At 40.5% G+C, this 18708-nt stretch overlaps 1 protein-coding gene across 1 annotated transcript in view; it reads left to right on the top strand.

The window, feature by feature from the left end:
- TMPRSS15 (transmembrane serine protease 15) overlaps window positions 1-18708 on the top strand; it is a 311771-nt gene that overhangs the window by 64707 nt on the left and 228356 nt on the right. The window contains exon 6 of the mRNA XM_056560197.1: window positions 15876-16026. Coding sequence (XP_056416172.1) covers window positions 15876-16026 — 151 coding nt within the window. The remainder of the gene's footprint in view (window positions 1-15875; window positions 16027-18708) is intronic.

Genomic DNA, 18708 nt, shown 5'->3' with positions numbered 1-18708 from the left:
TAGCATTAGAAAAGGAAGTGGTCATGTGTGTTTAGAGAGAGGTATTAGCAGTAAAGGGAAGTGCTTATGGGTGTATAAGGAGAGATATTAGCAGTAGAAAGAGGGAAGTGATCATGGGTGTATAGGGAGAGGTATTAGCAGTGGAGAGGGAAGTGATCATAGGTGTATAAGGAGAGGTATTAGCAGTAGAGAGGGAAGTGCTCATGCCACTGTAGAGAGCATTGGAGAGACCTCACTTGGAGAATTGTGTGCAGTACTGGAGGCTGCATCTCCTGAAGGATATAGATATATTGGAGAGAGTTAAGAGAAGATACTAAACTAGTTCATTGACTGCAGGATAACATTTACCAGGAAAGGTAAAAGGACCTTAACATGTATTGCTGGGAAGAAAGATGAGGCAGAGAGGAAATTATAGAAACTTTTAAATACATAAAGGGAATCAACACGGTAAAGGAGAAGAGGAGATTTGAAAGAAGAAAAACTACCACAAGAGGACAAAGTTTTATATTAGAGGGGAAAGGTTTATGCACTAATATAAGGAAATATTGCTTTACTAAGAGAGTTGTGGGTGCATGGAATAGCCTTCCTGCAGAAGTGGTAGCTGCAAATACAGTGAAAGAGTTTAAGCATGCATGGGATAGGCACAAGGCTATCCTTCATTTAAGATATGAACAGGGAATATTCATAGTATTCAGGATATTGGGCAGACTAAATGGGCCACATGATTCATTTCTGCTGACAGGTAAGAGGCAAAAACTACCTTCTTTATGGGTGATCTGTCTGTCTCTGACAGCAAGCCCTCTACTTTGCAAGTTGGGAGACAATAAATATTACTTATAAACCTTAACATGAGCATCAGCAGAAACATTTAAAGAGAGGGTGCATAACTTTAATGTCATCCATGCTCAGCCTCATTTTAACATTGTTGTCATGAAGTAGAAGGGCATAATCAGTATCAAATAAAGCACAGGCATGCAAAGGGTTAAGAAACCTGATTAACCCCTTAAGGACCCGGGGTTTTTCCGTTTTTGCATTTTCGTTTTTTCCTCCTTACCTTTAAAAAATCATAACTCTTTCAATCTTTCACCTAAAAATCCATATGATGGCTTATTTTTTGCGCAACCAATTCTACTTTGTAATGATGTCAGTCATTTTACCCCAAAATCTACGGCGAAATTGAAAAAAAATCAATGTGAGATAAAATTGAAAAAGAAAAAAACGCCATTTTGTAACTTTTAAAGGGATTCCGTTTCTGCACAGTACATTTTTGGGTAAAATTTACACCTTCTTTTTATTCTGTAGGTCCATTCGGTTAAAATGATACCCTACTTAAATAGGTTTGATTTTGTTGTACTTCTGGAAAAAATCGAAACTGTTTGCAGGAAAATGTATACGTTTAAAATTTTCATCTTCTGACCCCTATAACTTTTTTATTTTTCCGTGTATGGGGCAATATGAGGGCTAATTTTTTTGCGCCGTGATCTGAAGTTTTTAGCGGTATCATTTTTGCATTGATAGGACTTATTTTATTCATTTTTTCATGATATAAAAAGTGACCAAAAATGCACTATTTTGGACTTTGGAATTTTTTTGCGCGTATGCCATTGACCGTGCGGTTTAATTAAGGATATATTTTTATAATTCGTACATTTCCGCACGCGGCAATGCCACATATGTTTATTTTTATTTACACTGTTTTTTTTTATGGGAAAAGGGGGGTGATTCAAACTTTTAATAGGGGAGGAGTTAAATTATCTTTATTCACTTTTTTTTTCACTTTTTTTTGCAGTGTTATAGCTCCTATAGGGACCTATAACACTGCACACACTGATCTTTCACATTGATCACTGGTTTCTCATAAGAAACCAGTGATCGATGATTCTGCCGCATGACTGCTCATGCCTGGATCTCAGTCATTCGGCGATCGGACAGCGAGGAGGCAGGTAGGGACCCTCCAGCTGTCCTGTAAGCTGTTCGGGATGCCGCGATTTCCCCGCGGCTATCCCGAACAGCTCCCTGAGCTAACTGGCATGGTTTCATTTTCATTTTAGACGCGGCGTTCAACTTTGAACACCGCGTCTGAAGGGCTAATAGCGCGCGGCAGCACGATCAACGCTGCGCGCTATTAGCCACGTGTCCCGGCCGGGCCCGACCCACTATGACGCGGGGCCAAGGTGTGGCCTTGCGTTATAGATCGGGAGCGGACTCAGGGCGTACAGGTACGCCTTGGGTCCTTATCAGGTTAAAAAAGCTTAAAGGGGTTTTGCCATGATTCCCTTTCCACAGCAAACTTGATATTTTGTTAGGTTGCTTCATTGAAATGAAATAATGCAGACCTGACCATTTTCATATAAACTTCTGTGCGGTGGGTGGAGCATCTGACTGTCACATGGATTGCTCTGGGTTTCATTTCCCAGCAGTCATTAGTGCAGATGTTTATTCCTGTGCTGCATAGTGTAAGCCATCCTTCAGGAGAATGTAATCTTCATGATGGTAAACTTATCTCTTCACTCCTAACATAGCATGCCCTATTCTTATAGAGCAGTGTTTTCCAAACAGTGTTCCTCCCTCTGTCGCAAAACTACAACTCCCAGCATGCCTAGACAGCCTTTGGCTCTCCGGGCATGCCAGAAGTTGTAGTTTTGCAACAGCTGGAGATACACCTATAGAGAATGATATCCTTCACTCTTCCCTATTACAGGCTGTAATATAGAAGCTATATACAGTAGTACATAATCTTATATCAAGTATATTTACCTCATCCTGGTCACTCAATATTCAGCTAGACTTCCTCATACATATTTATTGCAGTGAATTAAGTACTTCTAGAAGCTTCTGCATGCTGCTGTATAACTGGCTATATATGTACTGTGTGTAAGGAGAACTGAGCAACTGAGCATGCCTGACCAAAGAGGAAACTGATCACTGATGGTGTATGAGACTGTATGTGACTATTAGCAGATGGGATGTCATCACTGAAAGTTGCAGTTTTACAGCTGAATTGATACTGCCCCTTCACAGTGCCGTCTTCACTCACTGTCGTCAGTGCCATAGCCCACAGGTTGACAAGAGAGCCTGCGGTACTGGGCTCTCGTGGAGACCAATACAACGAGACTTACACTGAGCACCGAGAGTCACTCAGTCACCCCCAGAGCGAAGAATTTGCACCTAGATGGAGAATACAGATTCGAGGGGGCCCTGATTGCCCCATCATTGGACACCCATCAACCTTTACTCTGACATCTGAGAAGTTCCAAATCCAGAGGGTATCTAGTGCAGCATCCAAGTTTTTTCTTGTTGGTATATCCTGTGCTCCCCTCTGTAAGGACATTTGTATATCCTGTGCTCCCCTCTATATGCCAAAGTACAAAATTACTGTCCCTGGAGGTTACAGTGAAAACAATTTATGTGACAACCTTTAAGGGGTTGCCCCCTCGCGGGGAAAACCCTTTACTAGAACCCCTCTTAAAAACACTCTTTATTAGTTATTGTTTAAAATCCCCCCTTGTGTTTGTTTTAAAATTCCAGTGAGATTGGGGTATTGATAGTGATTGTGCTTTTTAAACACTTAAAAGGGGCACACTTTAGGGTCCAGATATACACTTGTTACTGCATGCTTAATATACAGCACACCTTAGCAACTGGTCCCCAAGCATAGGCTCCTATCTTACAACAATCCCCATGTAATCACTGTGTTAAAAATACCTAGCTACTAGCCTCCCCGACGTTTCGCTGAATGAATCAGCTTTGTCAAGGGTAGTGGGGCTGTATGGACATTTATGGCTCCACACTACTGGAAGCCATAAATGTGGTAGATCTCACTGTAACATATGCATCCTAATGCCATCCTCTCAACAGATTATGTTCATGGCCACTGGCACCAGTTATACAATCAATAATTTTATAAATTGTGACAGTGAATATGTTGTATACTGTGTGACATGTAGTCCATGCAAACTGCAATATATAGGATCAACAGGTCTCAAGCTAAAAAGATGTATTTATGAGCATCTGTTCACCCATATAAATTTCTCCTCCCCTTCTATGTCTGGATTGACCAGACATTTTTTGTGGAGAAACATGAAGGGAAGAGCCACACCATATACATCCAAGGCATAAAGAAAGTCCCTCCTCCTAAACGGGGAGTTGACTGGCTACATGCCCTCTTTACAAGGGAGGCTTTCTGGATCCTCAGAATGGAGACCCGAGCTCCTTCGGGTCTTAATTATAGGAAGGACTTAATGTACTTTTATTAAGTCTTCAGCATTATGATCCAGACCCAAGTATCTGAGGACTTTGTCCTCTGTTATAGGACCATAGTCACACCATGCATTTACATCAACGCTGTTTATCATCACTCATGGGATATCATTTTTATAATCGTGTGTGTATTATTTACATTTGATAGAACTCTGTTCTCTTGGGATTTTTTTGTAATATCGTTCTCCATGATTTTTTGATTATATATGTTTGTAATCCTGAATGGATTACAGGAATGTAATACTATATTCTGATGTACGGCTATGTTTAAGTTCAACTTTTTTTGTATATCACCGTTCACACTATGCGTTTTTTCAACACGCATATAAATATATATATATTTTTTTAGATTTTTTTGATTTATATCTTGTGATGTGTGAACAACGGTGCATACATATATATATATATATATATATATATATATATATATATATATATATATATTTACTATCGATTCTCCCATCTTTTACCTTGGATATACTGCCCTTCATAATCATATATTGTTACAAGAGATTTGGAATTTTCTTAGTTTATGCATATCAATAATTGCTTATGTCTGCATTCTGATCATTCCACCAGAAATTTCTTCCCCGTTATAAGCACACTACTTTTATACTACAGTTTATGCTGTCCATCTGGTTCCAAACTGGACTATAAGATTATCTTATTTTGTTTAGTTCTGAATTATGTTGAGCGTATTAAACGTAACAAGAATTATGAACATTTCACCTGACAATTTTTGTTTCATTTTTCAAGCCGTGTTCACACTGTATTTTTTCATGCATTGACACTCCATACATTTTTCAACACTTGGCCTGAACCATGGTCCCTGCAGGCCGGTTTTTATGCCTTTTTAACATGCAAGGTGAATCATCACTTAAGACTTTAGATCCCCTACACATATATATATATATATATATATATATATATATATATATATATATATATATATATACACTTTTATGTGCAATGCTAGGAATATATTATTTTGTCTGGTGCCATACAAGATGCCTGAGGTTTCAATTTTGCCATATGTTTGGCTTTCATACACAAATATTGTATGACTATGTAGTCCAACGGGCCACTTTTGGCTAGGAATGAGTTAATCACCCTTTTGTGAAATCTCAATTACCTTTCACCTGCTCGGCCTTCACCTGATCGGCTCTTAGTCCATTACGTCATTTCCTGTGTTTTGGAGGCGGAGAGGTCTGCTCTCGGTGAGTTCTGACATTGATCAGTAGGTATATAAACCCCCGTGTGACATGGTATCAGTGCCATGACTAAGAGCGTCTGCTCGAAATGCGTCGGAGTTTCATTCCTGTTTTATGAGCGACATGTCACTTGCACCTATTGTGGCATCTCTTTTTTAATGTGCACTATTAAATGTTAAGTTTTACTGGATTCTCCCACCGGGAGCTGGATCTTCTTCCTCCAATTTCTGTTTTCATTGGGGAGGAGCGGCTCCCTGAAGCTTCTGTGCTTCCAGACCACACACAATTGTACCTGTTATCTATGAAGAGTTGGTGAGCTGATCTAACCCCCCCCCCTTCCCTAGTACCGGTCTAATTTGGGGTATCCTTCTAGTACTTATCAGCTGCTGTATGCTCCAGAGAAAGTTGTGAAGTTCTTTACAGCCTGACCACAGTGTTCTCCGCTGCCACCTCTGTCTGTGTCAGGAACTGTCCAGAGTAGAAGCAAATCCCCATTGCAAACCTCTCCTGCTCTGGACAGTTCCTGACATGGACAGAGGTGGCAGCAGAGAGCACTGTGGTCAGACTGGAAAGAACTAAACAACTTCCTCTGGAGCATACAGAAGTTGATAAGAACTGGAAGAATTTAAATGTTAAAAAAGAGGCATTCTACAAATCTGTTTAACTTTCTGGCACCAGTTGATTTGAAAACATTAGTTTTCCACCGAAGTACTCCTTTAAGGAACTTTCCCCTTACACGTTTCATTTTCTAATGTTCTGCAAATGTACATTTTTAATCTGTATATCACCTACCTGCAGACATTTGGGATATGAAGACTGCAATATGCTTTCCTGAGGTTTCTTATAAGAAAACCCAACACCCTAGCTAAGCAGAACGTTTTTATCTTCTACCTAAATTACTCTGCTGGCTCTATTGATTATTTCAAGAACATCCTTAAGTAAACAAAGAACGGCGATGAAACCTCATCCTGAACATCCCTCCAGTTATCCAATGGCTCATTCATCTACACTGCGAATCTTTGAGCACCAAAATGACAGCATTGTAGCTTTCATATAAAGCATCAACACCCAAAGCCATCTCATGTGTGAACCTCAAGTAAAACTTGATTCTGCTCTCACACATCCTGTATTTTCCATAGCCTTTCATGTCTTGTTGTAGATAAGATAAAAAGTGAGAATCTTCAATAGTTTATAACTTTTATATACAGAAAATATGATGACAAATACAAGCCTTCCAGAATACTTAGAACTATGTATTCAGCATGGTTAACCACAATATCTAAAAAGTCACATATATATACACGGAATACAGCAATACAAGTACGGAAAATAAGACAAGTGATGTAAAGGATAAGTATAGGAAGAGGAGTAAACATATAGGGCCAGAAATAGTTAGGCTAAGTTCGCACAATGAAATGTCCCTAGCCAGAGCCGGAGGTCTCATAGACAGCTATGCATTCCGAACAGTGTTCGCACAAAGAATAAAAGTGTTAATTCTTTGTGGGGACACGGAAACTGGAATTTCTGTGCTGGAAACATCTGGCATGGAAATTCCACCATGTGCACAGTGCAGCAGAATCCCGTTGAATTCAGGGGGACTCTGCTGCATCGGAATCTCTGTGCCAATGCAGAATCTGGCATGGATGCAACACAAAATGACAGGTAACATTTTAACCCCTTCACACAGAACACCGTATGTACAGTGGGGAAAAAAGTTTTTAGTCAGCCACCAATTGTGCAATTCCTCCCACTTAAAAAGATGAGAGAGGCCTGTAATTTTTATCCTAGGTATACCTCAACTATGAGAGACATAATGAGAAAAAATCACATTGTCTGATTTTTAAAGAATTTATTTGGAAATTATGGTGGAAAATAAGTATTTGGTCACCTACAAACAAGACTTGTAACTTCTTCTTTAAGAGTCTCCTCTGTCCTCCACTCCTTTGCTGTATTAATGACACCTGTTTGAACTTGTTATCCATATAAAAGACACCTGTCCACAACCTCAAACAGTCACACTCCAAACTCCACTATGGCCAAGACCAAAGAGCTGTTGAAGGACATCAGAAACAAAATTGTAGACCTGCACTAGGCTGGGAAGACAAAATCTGCAATAGGCAAGCAGCTTGGTGTCAAGAAATCAACCGTGGGAGCAATCATTAGAAAATGGAAGACATGCATAATCTCCATCGATCTGGGGCTCCATGCAACATCTCACCTCATGGTGTCAAAATGATCACAAGAACAGTGAGCAGAAAGCCTAGAATCACACGAGGGGACCTAGTGAATGACCTGCAGAGAGCTGGGACCAAACTAACAAAGGCTACCATCAGTAACACATTACGCTGCCAGGGACTCAAATCATGCAGTGCCAGACGTGTCCCCGCAAGTACATGTCCGGGCCTGTCTGAAATTTGCCAGAGAGCATTTGGATGATCCAGAAGAGGATTGGGAGAATGTCATATGGTCAGATGAAGCCAAAGTAGAACTTTTTGATAGAAAACTCAACTCGTCGTGTTTGGAGGAGAAAGAATGCTGAGTTGAATCCAAAGAACACCATATCTACTGTGAAGCATGGGGGTGAAAACATCATGCTATGGGGCTGTTTTTCTGCAAAGGGACCAGGATGATTGATCTGTGTAAAGGAAAGAATGAATGGGGCCATGTATCATGAGATTTTGAGTGAAAACCTCCTTCCATCAGCCAGGGCATTGAAAATGAAACGTAGCTGGGTCTTTCAGCATGACAATAATCCCAAAAACACACTCAGGCAGCAAAGGAGTGGCTTCGTAAGAAGCATTTCCTAAGCAAGGTCCAGAAGTGGCCTAGCCAGTCCCCAGATCTCAACCCCATAGAAAACCTTTGGAGGGAGTTGAAAGTCTGTGTTGCCAAGCGACAGCCCCAAAACATTACTGCTATAGAGGAGATCTGCATAGAGGAATGGGCCAAAATACCAGCAACAGTGTGTAAAAACCTTGTGAAGACTTACAGAAAACGTTTGATCTCTGTCACTGCCAACAAAGGGTATATAACAAAGTATTGAGATGAACTTTTGTTATTGACCAAATACTTACTTTCCACCATAATTTGCTAATACATTTAAAAAAAATCTGACAATATGATGTTATGGATTTTTTTTCTCATTCTGTCTCTCATAGTTGAGGTATACATATGATGAAAATTGCAGGCCTCTCTCATCTTTTCAAAGTTTACATGTTTTGACATTTGGAAGACATCAGAGGGCTTCAAAGTTCAGCGTCAATTTTCCAATTTTTCCCACAATTTTCTAAATCGGAACTTTTCAGGGACCAGTTCAGATTTGAAGTGGATTTGAGGGGTCTTCATATTAGAAATACCACATAAATGACCCCATTATATAAACTACACTCCCCAAAGTATTCAAAATGACGTTCAGAAAGTATGTTAACCCTTTAGGTGTTTCACAGGAATAGCAGCAAGGTGAAGCAGAAAATGAAAAATCTTCATTTTACAAAGGGTAAAAGGAGAAAAAGCCCCACAAAATATGTAACCCAATTTCTCTTGAGTAAGGAAATACTTCATATGTGGATGTAAAGTGTTCTGCAGGTGCAGTAGAGGGCTCAGAAGGGAAGGAGCGACAATGGGATTTTGGAGAGTGAGTTTTTCTGAAATGGTTTTTGGGGGGCAAGTCACATTTAGGAAGACCCTACGGTGTCAGAACAGCGAAGAAAAATCAACATGGCATACTATTTTGGAAACTACACCCCTCAAGGAATGTAACAATGGGTCCAGTGAGCCTTAGCACCCCACAGATGTTTGACGACTTTTCGTTAAAGTCGGATGTGTAAATGATTTTTTTTTTCACTAAAATGTTGGTTTTCCCCCAAATTTTACATATTTACAAGGGGTAATAGGAGAAAATGCCCACCCAAAATTTGCAACCCCATCTCTTCTGAGTATGAAAATACCCCATGTGTGGACATCAAGTGCACTGCGGGCGCACTACAATGCTCAGAAGAGAAGTAGTCACATTTGGCTTTTGGAAAGCAAATTTTGCTGAAATATTTTATTTTTTTTGGAGGGGGGGCATGTTGCATTTAGGAAGCCCCTATGGTTCCTGAACAGCAAAAAAAACAACATATGGCATAATATTTTGAAAACTACACCCCTCGAGGAACGTAACAAGGGGTAGAGTGAGCCTTAACACCCCACAGGCGTTTGACAAATCTCCGCTAAAGTTGGACGTGAAAATGAAAATTTTTTCATTTTCACAAGCGGTAATAGGAGAAAGAGCCTCCAAAAATGTGTAACCCCATTTCTTCTGAGTATGGAAATACCCCATATGAGGATGTAAAGTGCTCAGAGGGCGAACTACAATGCTCAGAAGAGAAGGAGCGCCATGGAGCTTTTGGAGAGAGAATTTGGTTGGAATGAAAGTTGGGGGCCATGTGCATTTACAAAGCCCCCATGGTGCCAGAACAGTGGACCCCCCCCCCCCCACATGTGACCCCATTTTAGAAACGACACCCCTCACAGAATTTAATAAGGGGTGAAGTGAGCATTTACACCCACCTGGCGTTTGACAGATCTTTGGAACAGTGGGCTGTGCAAATGAAAAATTGAATTACACACCTGTGGGGTGTAAATGCTCACAGTACCCCTTATTACATTACGTGAGGGGTGTAGTTTCTAAAATGGGGTCACATATGGGGGGTCAACTGTTCTGGCCGAATGGGGCTTTGTAAACACACATGGCCTTTAATTTCGGACACATTCTCTCTCCATAAGCCCAAAGGCGCTCCTTCTTTTCTGAACATTGTAGTTCGCCCGCAGAGCACTTTACATCCATATATGGGGTATGTTCTTACTCAGAAAAAATGGGGCTACAAATTTTAAGGGGCTTTTTTTCTATTCTCCCTTGTGAAAATGAAAAATGTAGGGTAACACCAGCATTTTAGTGAATTTTTTTTTCTTTCATTTTCACATACAACTTTGACGGAAATTTGTCAAACACCTGTGTGGTGTTAAGGCGCACTATACCCCTTGTTACATTTCGTGAGGGGTGTAGTTTCCAAAATGGGGTCACATGTGGGTCTTTATTGTTTTGCATTTATGTCAGAACCACTGTAAAATCAGCCACCCCTGTGCATATCACCAATTTAGACCCCAAATGTACAAAGTGTGCTCTCACTTCTGAGCCTTGTAATGCGTACGCAGAGCATTTTACACGCACAAATGGGGTAATTCTGCGTTACAAATTTTGGGGGTCTTTTTTTCCTTTTACCGCTTGTGAAAATTAAAAGTATGGGGCAATACCAGCATGTTAGTTACACTAACATGCTGGTGTAGACCCCAACTTTACTTTTTCATAAGGGGTAAAAGGAGAAAAAAAGAATTGTAACGCAATTTCTCCTGAGTACGGAAATACCCCATATGTGGCCCTAAACTGTTGATTTCAAATACGACAGGGCTCTAAAGCGAGAGAGTGCCATGCACATTTGAGGTCTATTTTGGGGATTTGCATCTGCCACAAAAATACCCTATGGCAGTGATTCTCAAACAGGGCTTCTCCAGCTGTTGCAAAACTCCCAGCATGCCTTGACAGTCAGTGGCTGTCCGGCAATTCTGGGGGTTGTTGTTTTTCAACAGCTGGGGGCTCCGTTTTGGAAACACTGCCGTATAAGAAGTATTTTTTTTTCTATTGGTGTGCGGGGGGGGGGGGGGGTTGGGGACTGTGTAAGGGTATATGTATATGTAGTGTTTTACTTTTTTTTCGTGTAGGTGTAGTGTAGTGTTTTTAGGGTACATTCACTGGGGGAAGGGTTTTACAGTGAGTTTGAGCTGTGAGTTTGAGCTGTGGCGGAAGATTTTCCGCATCTCAAACTTGCAGCAGAACTCGCTGTAAACCCCTGCCCGTGTGAATATACCGTGTACATTCACATGGGGGGGGGGGGGGGGGGGGGGGCAAACCACCACCTGTTTCAAAACTACAACTCCCAGCATGCACTGACAGACCATACATGCTGGGAGTTGTAGTTATGCAACAGCTGGAGGCACATTGGTTGCAAAACACTGTGAGTTTGTTACTTAACTCAGTGTTTCACAACCAGTGTGCCTCCAGCTGTTGCAAAACTAGAACTCCCAGGATGTACAGTCTGTCAGTGCATGCTGGGAGTTGTAGTTTTGCAACAGTTGGAGGCACAATGGCTGTGAAACACTGAGTTAGGACACAAACTCTGTTTCACAACCAATGTGTCTCCAGCTGTTGCAAAACTGCAACAATCAGCATGCATTGACAGTCAAAGGGCATGCTGAGAGTTGTAGTTTTGCAACAGCTGGAGGCATACTGCTACAAATCCCAGCATGCCATTCAGCTTCCCGTTCATGCTGAGAGTTGTAGTTATGCAACAGCTGGATGCACACTTTTTCATAGAAAAAATGTGCCTTCAGCTGTTGCATAACTACAATCCCCAGCATGCACAGACTACCAAAGGGCATGCTGGGAGTTGTAGTTGGAACTCCAGCTGTTGTAAAACTACAACTCCCAGCATGCCCTTTGGCTGTGCATGTTGAGAGTTGTTGCTAAGCAACAGCAGGAGGTGAACAGGCCTCACCTCCTGCTGTATCCTGCCGCCAGGACAGGCGCCGCTGCTGCCACCGATCCTGCTGCTCCTGTCTCCACCACCACTCCTGAGGCGACCCCTGCCGGACCAGGGAGAGGTAAGAGACCCCCGCTGGCCCCAATCGCCTCCATGATCGACGCCCCGATCACCGCCCAGCAGAGTAGTTATTGGTTGGTCGTTCCAACCAATCAATCGCGTGATGGTGATGTGGCACCCATGCCACCTCACTCCTGCTGGGTAAGGGTGAATGGGGTTGTCTCGGACAGCCCCATTCAACCTTTTTTTCCGCGTCACCAGACACCCGATTGACCCGGAATCACTGCAAATCGCCCTTCTGAATTGACCAGAGCTTTGTGGCGATCACTTACATGGGGGGGTGAATGACATCAGCAGGCATCCCGGTCCCCGCCCGGCGCGCGGCGGGAACTGAAATTCCCACAGGCGTACAGGTACGCCCTGTGTCCTTAAGAGTTTAAAGAAAATATTGTTAACATAAAACATAAACATATCTGGTATATCCACATGCGGAAATGTTCAGACTATTTAAATATAATTGAAAGTTAATGACACTGCTTGATGAATAGTGTAAACATGTAAGAAAAAATATGTATGGTATGCAAGAAAAAAATTTATATGCAAGAAAAAAAAAAACAACAAAAAGTGATTAAAAAGTCACAACAAAACATAAAATGGTACCCATAAACGCTACAGATCACGGAGCAAAAAGTGAGCCCTCCCTGTATAAGTCAGAAGAGGACAATTTTAAGTATACTAATTTTCTTTCAAAAAGTTATAGGTAGTAAAATAAAACAAAGCCTTTATAAATTGGGTATTGTTAAAATTGTATAGACCTAAAGAACAGAGATGTCATTTTTACTGAAGAGTGCACAGCGTAGAAGCAAAAAAAAAAAAAAAATGCTAATAACTGTGCAGCAGACAAACGTTTTGTGTTAGTATTTAAATAAAGAGAGGAGTGAATGGGGATTATGTCGGCCAACTGGCTAAATGTTCAATGGTCCACCTGGCATTGGCCAGAATTGTCAGACGGCTAGTCAAGCCTATGCTACCCAGGTACAACTTGTTGTCACCAGTGTAAACCTCCTAACTCCAACAGATGCCATGCAAGTATCCCTGCATTGAATATGGATTCTTATGAGACTGACTGGCAGAAACAATCTGTTCCATCACCAGGGCATAGAATGTTAATGAACGTTGTGGCTTAATTAATGATCTTCCGTCTGACGTCAATCTTTAAGGAGAAAATTCCTGTTTTTCTGCTTTTGTCTGTGGTCATATCAGTCGTGAGATGTTGTGAATTATTCACATTCCCCATATATTATTACTTCCTTCTGTGTATTTATTATTTATAGCCTTGTGTTGCACATAGAGGTTTCTTCCAAAGTATTAGGCTTAGAAAAAATCTAAAACTTGATCTAAAAACCTTTGATTGTGGGCCAGAAGTCCAAGGAGGAGGTGCAAGTAAGGTAGGGACATATAAATTTGGTTCTGCAATCATTAGGAACGGGGTGGTCAACCACGTTGCGGTACAGGTTCAAAGTGCTGTCACTGGTGGTGCTCAGTCTAGACAATTATATCCAGATACAAAGAATTAACCAGAGACGGCACTAAGCATTCAGCAATCTTTTTATTTATTCAAGACATGAGATGCATGTCAGCAACCATAGCAGGTAGTGACAGAGAAGACCCCCAGCCTTCTCTGTTACTACCTGCTATGGATGCTTGAATAAATAGGAAGATTGCTAAATGATGAGTGCTGATTCTGTCTACTTCTTTGTACAAGAAGGAGGTGCAGGCTTGGAATCCTTCTTCCTGAAGCTCTGCCCATTCTCCCTCTACATAGGACAGTTTCGGATGGTTGGGTGGACAAAGTGAGCACTCCTCCTAATAGATCAGCACCACACCAGAGAAATCTTCCTCCACACAATGTATAACTGGGTCTATTATGAGACCCATAGATGAAGCCCATTAATAGTGTGGTAAAGGGAGCATGTGGGCCCCCCTGCTGTAAGGGCCTGGTTGCTTCGGTAAGTGTTGATACCCTTTATAGTGAAGTCATAGTTAGCAATGGTAGCAGTTGGTGGTGCTCTGGAAGGCAAATCCACAGGCAATAATGATGACAGTAGTTTGCAGTCTTTTGATGATGTCATAGACAGCATGACAGTCAGTGGACATAATACTCTGGAAGGAGAAACCCTATAAAAAATATCTAGTGTTACACTCCCCGCACCAACCAGTACAACATGGAACAACTGCTGAAACATGACTATGGAAAAGAGTTTACCTAGCAGCACTGAACCACAGATTTGCATAGTCTATAAAAGACTCAAATTTCATACAGAAAAAAAATTCCTGAGAAGAAAAACTTGGAGAGTGTAAGCTTAAAGTGATACTCCGGTGGAATTTTTTTTTATTTTTTTAAATCAACTGGTGTCAGAAAGTTAAACTGATTTGTAAATTATTTCTATTTAAAAATATTAATCCTTCCACTACTCATCAGCTGCTGTATGCTCCAGAGGAAGTTCTTTTCTTTTTTTATTTATTTTCTGTCTGACCACAGTACTCTCTGCTGACACCTCTGTCCATGTCAGGAACTGTCCAGAGTAGGAGCAAACCTCTCCTGCTCTGGACAATTCCTGACATGGACAGAGGTGTCAGCAGAGAGCACTGTGGTCAGACTGTAAAGAAATCCAAAATAGAAAAGAACTTCCTGTGGAACATACAGCAGCTGATTAGTACTGGAAGGGTTAATATTTTTAAATAGAAGTAATTTACAAATCTGTTATAACTTTCTGACACCAGTTGATTTAAAAAAAAAAAAAAAAAATTTCACCGGAGAACCCCTTTAAGCTTACAATCTCAATTTTTTTTCCTCAGGAAAAACTTTTTGAATGAATTTTTTGTCTTTTATAAACTATGCAAATCTGTGGTTCAATGCTTCTAGGTAAACTCTTTTTCATGGACATGTTTCGGCAGTTGTTCCATGTTGTACTGGTTGGTGCACCAGTTGATTTAAAAAAATGTTTTTCCAGCGGAGAACCCCTTTAAAGTGGACAGTCTCATAATGCACCTGATTTCCAATAAGTTTTTCAGGCTTTTTGACAATTTTATGCATTTACTGACTGTTTAGTGTTTGCACCTTTTAGGAGTTGGCCTTTTTTTTTTTTTTTTTGGCACATACACCTCCTTTTATAGAAGTCCATCCCCTTTATCGAGCAACGTTAAAAGTTGTCAATAAAGTGTATAAAACACAACAAAAGTGTGGTGTGTCAGGTTTATTTATTTATTTTTTTATTAAAATTGAACCAGATTGCGGCCTAGACAGAAAACTATAACTAAAGCGTTACATAGTGTAAAAATGGGGTGCAGTTTTCACACATGCCTATAGTGCGGGTGAGCCTCTTTCTAACAATGCATCTCTTACCCCAATCTGTCAAGCCGTTGCGGTGATATCATAATGTATATATATATGCAAATTCTGAGAAACTAGCAATGGGGGCGTTGCCATTGCTCTTTTAACAATACTAATATCTTAATTTCTCTGCCATTCACTGTTCCTGCTGCAGTACAAGTAATGACGCAGCTTCCGCACTGACAATGAAAGGGCTACACAACTTCCTGTCTAGGGTGAATAACACAAAGGCATGCATTAGGGCAGTACAATTTGTGATAACACTATATTAATAGATCATATACTGTATCTTGAGGTTATAGACTTATTTAAATACAACTTTCTGATACCGGAATATCCCTATAACCTTTACGTTTTTTTTTTTATTCACAGGTACCACATGTATGGTATTAGTGTATATCGCTTGTCTGTTCTTATTATATTTACAAATAATACTGAACAAGTTATTTTTAATAAAGAAGGAAATTATGGCCCAAATTGGAATTTTGGACACATTACATTAAATGAAATTTCTGGAAATGTGGTCAGTATACATTTGACATTTTCTATAAATTTATATAAATACTGTGTGCCTATTTCTTCTTTCTTTCTTTTTTTTAGTCATACAGCATGAATGACAAGGATTCTTTTAGCAGCGTACACCGGCTTCCCGACCAGATACGCTGCTAATACAGTGGTCCCTCAAGTTACAATATTAATTGGTTCTGGGACGACCATTGTATGTTGAAACCGTTATATGTTGAGACCATAACTCTATGGAAACCTGGTAATTGGTTCTAAAGATCCAAAATGTCATCCAAAAATAGGAAAAAGTGAGGATTAAAGAAAAATAAGTAGATAACTAACATAGATAAAGCAAATCCTTCCATATAAAAGTAAGAAAGATCTGCTGGGAGCTGTAAATCACTGTCTATGTTAGTGTTTTCCAAGCAGGGAGCCTCCAGCTGTTGCAAAACTACAACTCCCAGCATGCCCGGACAGCCAAAGGCTGTCCGCGCATGCTGGAGTTGTAGTTTTGCAACAGCTGGGGGCACCCTGCTTGAGAAACACTGGTCTATGTAGAGGACAGGAGCTTCTTCAGGGTCCTGTACAGTACATGCAATGTCCTAAAAAAGTAACATGGAGCCGCCCTTACCTTTTGTCCAAATGAGCAGGTAACCCTGATACAGGTAAAGTGTACAGAACATGTAATACCTTCCTGTACTGTAGGGGCCGCTACCAGACATCAGTCAGTGCATACGCTTCAGTAATACAGGGGTTTTACCAGTAAATTGCCCATTCTGATTGGTCGGTTCTTCCTGCCATTGACAGGTATCACAGATCTGGACTGTCTGTACATTGTATGTTGAGTCTGGTTTCAACTTACAATGGTCCAGAAAAGACCATTGTATGTTGAAACCATTGTATGTTGAGGCCATTGTAAGTTGAGGGATCACTGTAGTATGCTTGTCAATCATAGTACTTCAGAGGCATATGTGTATAGAAGCGAAGTGGGGACCAGACATGTAGCGTTATCTGGTCCCCACAGCACATCTATACACATATGCCTCTGAAGCGCTATCATTGACAAGGATTCTTTTAGCAGTGCATTGGGCAGCAGTTTCCCGACCAGACGCACTGCTAATAGAATGCTTGTGAATGATAGCGCTGTGGGGAGCTTATGATCGCGCTGCGGGCGGCATAAATATATGATAGCGCTGGGGGATATATACTGTATATATATACACATGCGCTGCGGGGGGCATAAGATAGTGGGGAATAAGTATATATATATATATATATATATATATATACATGCGCCTGCGGTGGGGGACAAGACATATAGCGAAGCAGGGGGCAAGATATATAGAAGCTGTGGGGAGCCAGACATATACATTCCCCCCAGCAATTCTATACATCTTTCCCCACTGCAGCTCTTCTATTTGAACAAAAATAAAATTAAAAGTCCACTGAATATGGGAGAAAAATACTTGGAGTAAACCTGAAATCACTCCAAGATAAACATTCCATTCTTAGTAAATCAGGGCTAATGTATTTAATCTCCCTGAAGCCTCATGTGCATGACTATATTGCCCATATTTTAGTTGCAAGAAAATATAAAGGAACCTAACAATTACTTGGATTTCTGTATTGATTGATATTAAAATGTGGTCTGAGTACATTCATCTATAACTGAGATTTTGACAATTGTTCTAAACTAATAACACATTTTTTTTCTGTTTCTGTTTCTGCTTTTTTTTTTTTATTAAGCTCATTGGGGGACATGTATCATTATTTGTGTATGGCAGAAGCATTTTACCCCTTTTCCCGAACTCTAAATTATGTGCAGAAGCGCTAAATTTATCAATCAAGCGCAATGAGCTTCATAAATTGCGGGTAAATATAGTGATCTCCTAAATCCACTGTTTGGAAAATAGAATAGATGATTTAGAGCATCTTGCTACGTTAAGTCCAAGATGGCTTATATTGGGTGTAAAAAAAAAGTATGCAGTTAATAAATTCATGTGTACTATAGATGTCACTCCAAGGTACCCTGATTCGGCCACATCTGGAGGACATGCTCTACCAAAACGTGCACAAAAAAATGCGCAAAAAAATATACACAAAACAGGGGTAAAATCTTTGATACATGTCCCCCATTGAGTAAACATCTACAGTGCAAAGAAAAAAAAGGAAGCAAACTTTTGTGATAATGACACAATAACTAGCTTATAGGCTGACAGTTATCATTGTCTTCTGACTGTTTTTTGTGTCTACAAAAGGAGCAAAAAAGGCGCAAGCAGGGTTTATTTGCGCCTTTTGGTTTGCACATTTCTGCTGATTTTGAGTTGCAATCCACTGATTTTGGAAATACACATGATATGGAAGGGTTTTATGAACTGCGCCTTTTTGTGAAAAAGCCACTGAAAAGTCCCTAAAGCTACACCAGCCCAGACTTAGCGTAGCTTTTTGGTGTATGTGAAGAGAGATATTTCAGAAAATGTGACCATTTAATACATTTGGTGCTCCTACACATTACCAGCACACAAAAAAAGGTGTAGAAAAAGGCTTCACTTACACTGCAATGATAAATGCCGGCCATAGGGGAGAAAAACTTGCCCAGTTGCCCATAGCAACCAATCAGCTTGCTTCTTTCATTTTTAGGCAGGCCCGTGAAAAATTAAACAAGAGATCTGATTGGTTGCTATGGGCAACCAGACAACTT

Source organism: Hyla sarda, chromosome 2, assembly GCF_029499605.1.
Source record: "Hyla sarda isolate aHylSar1 chromosome 2, aHylSar1.hap1, whole genome shotgun sequence".
Lineage (NCBI taxonomy): Eukaryota > Metazoa > Chordata > Amphibia > Anura > Hylidae > Hyla > Hyla sarda.
The sequence above is the reverse complement of the archived record's forward strand: the minus strand, read 5'-3'. Positions and strand labels throughout refer to the sequence as shown.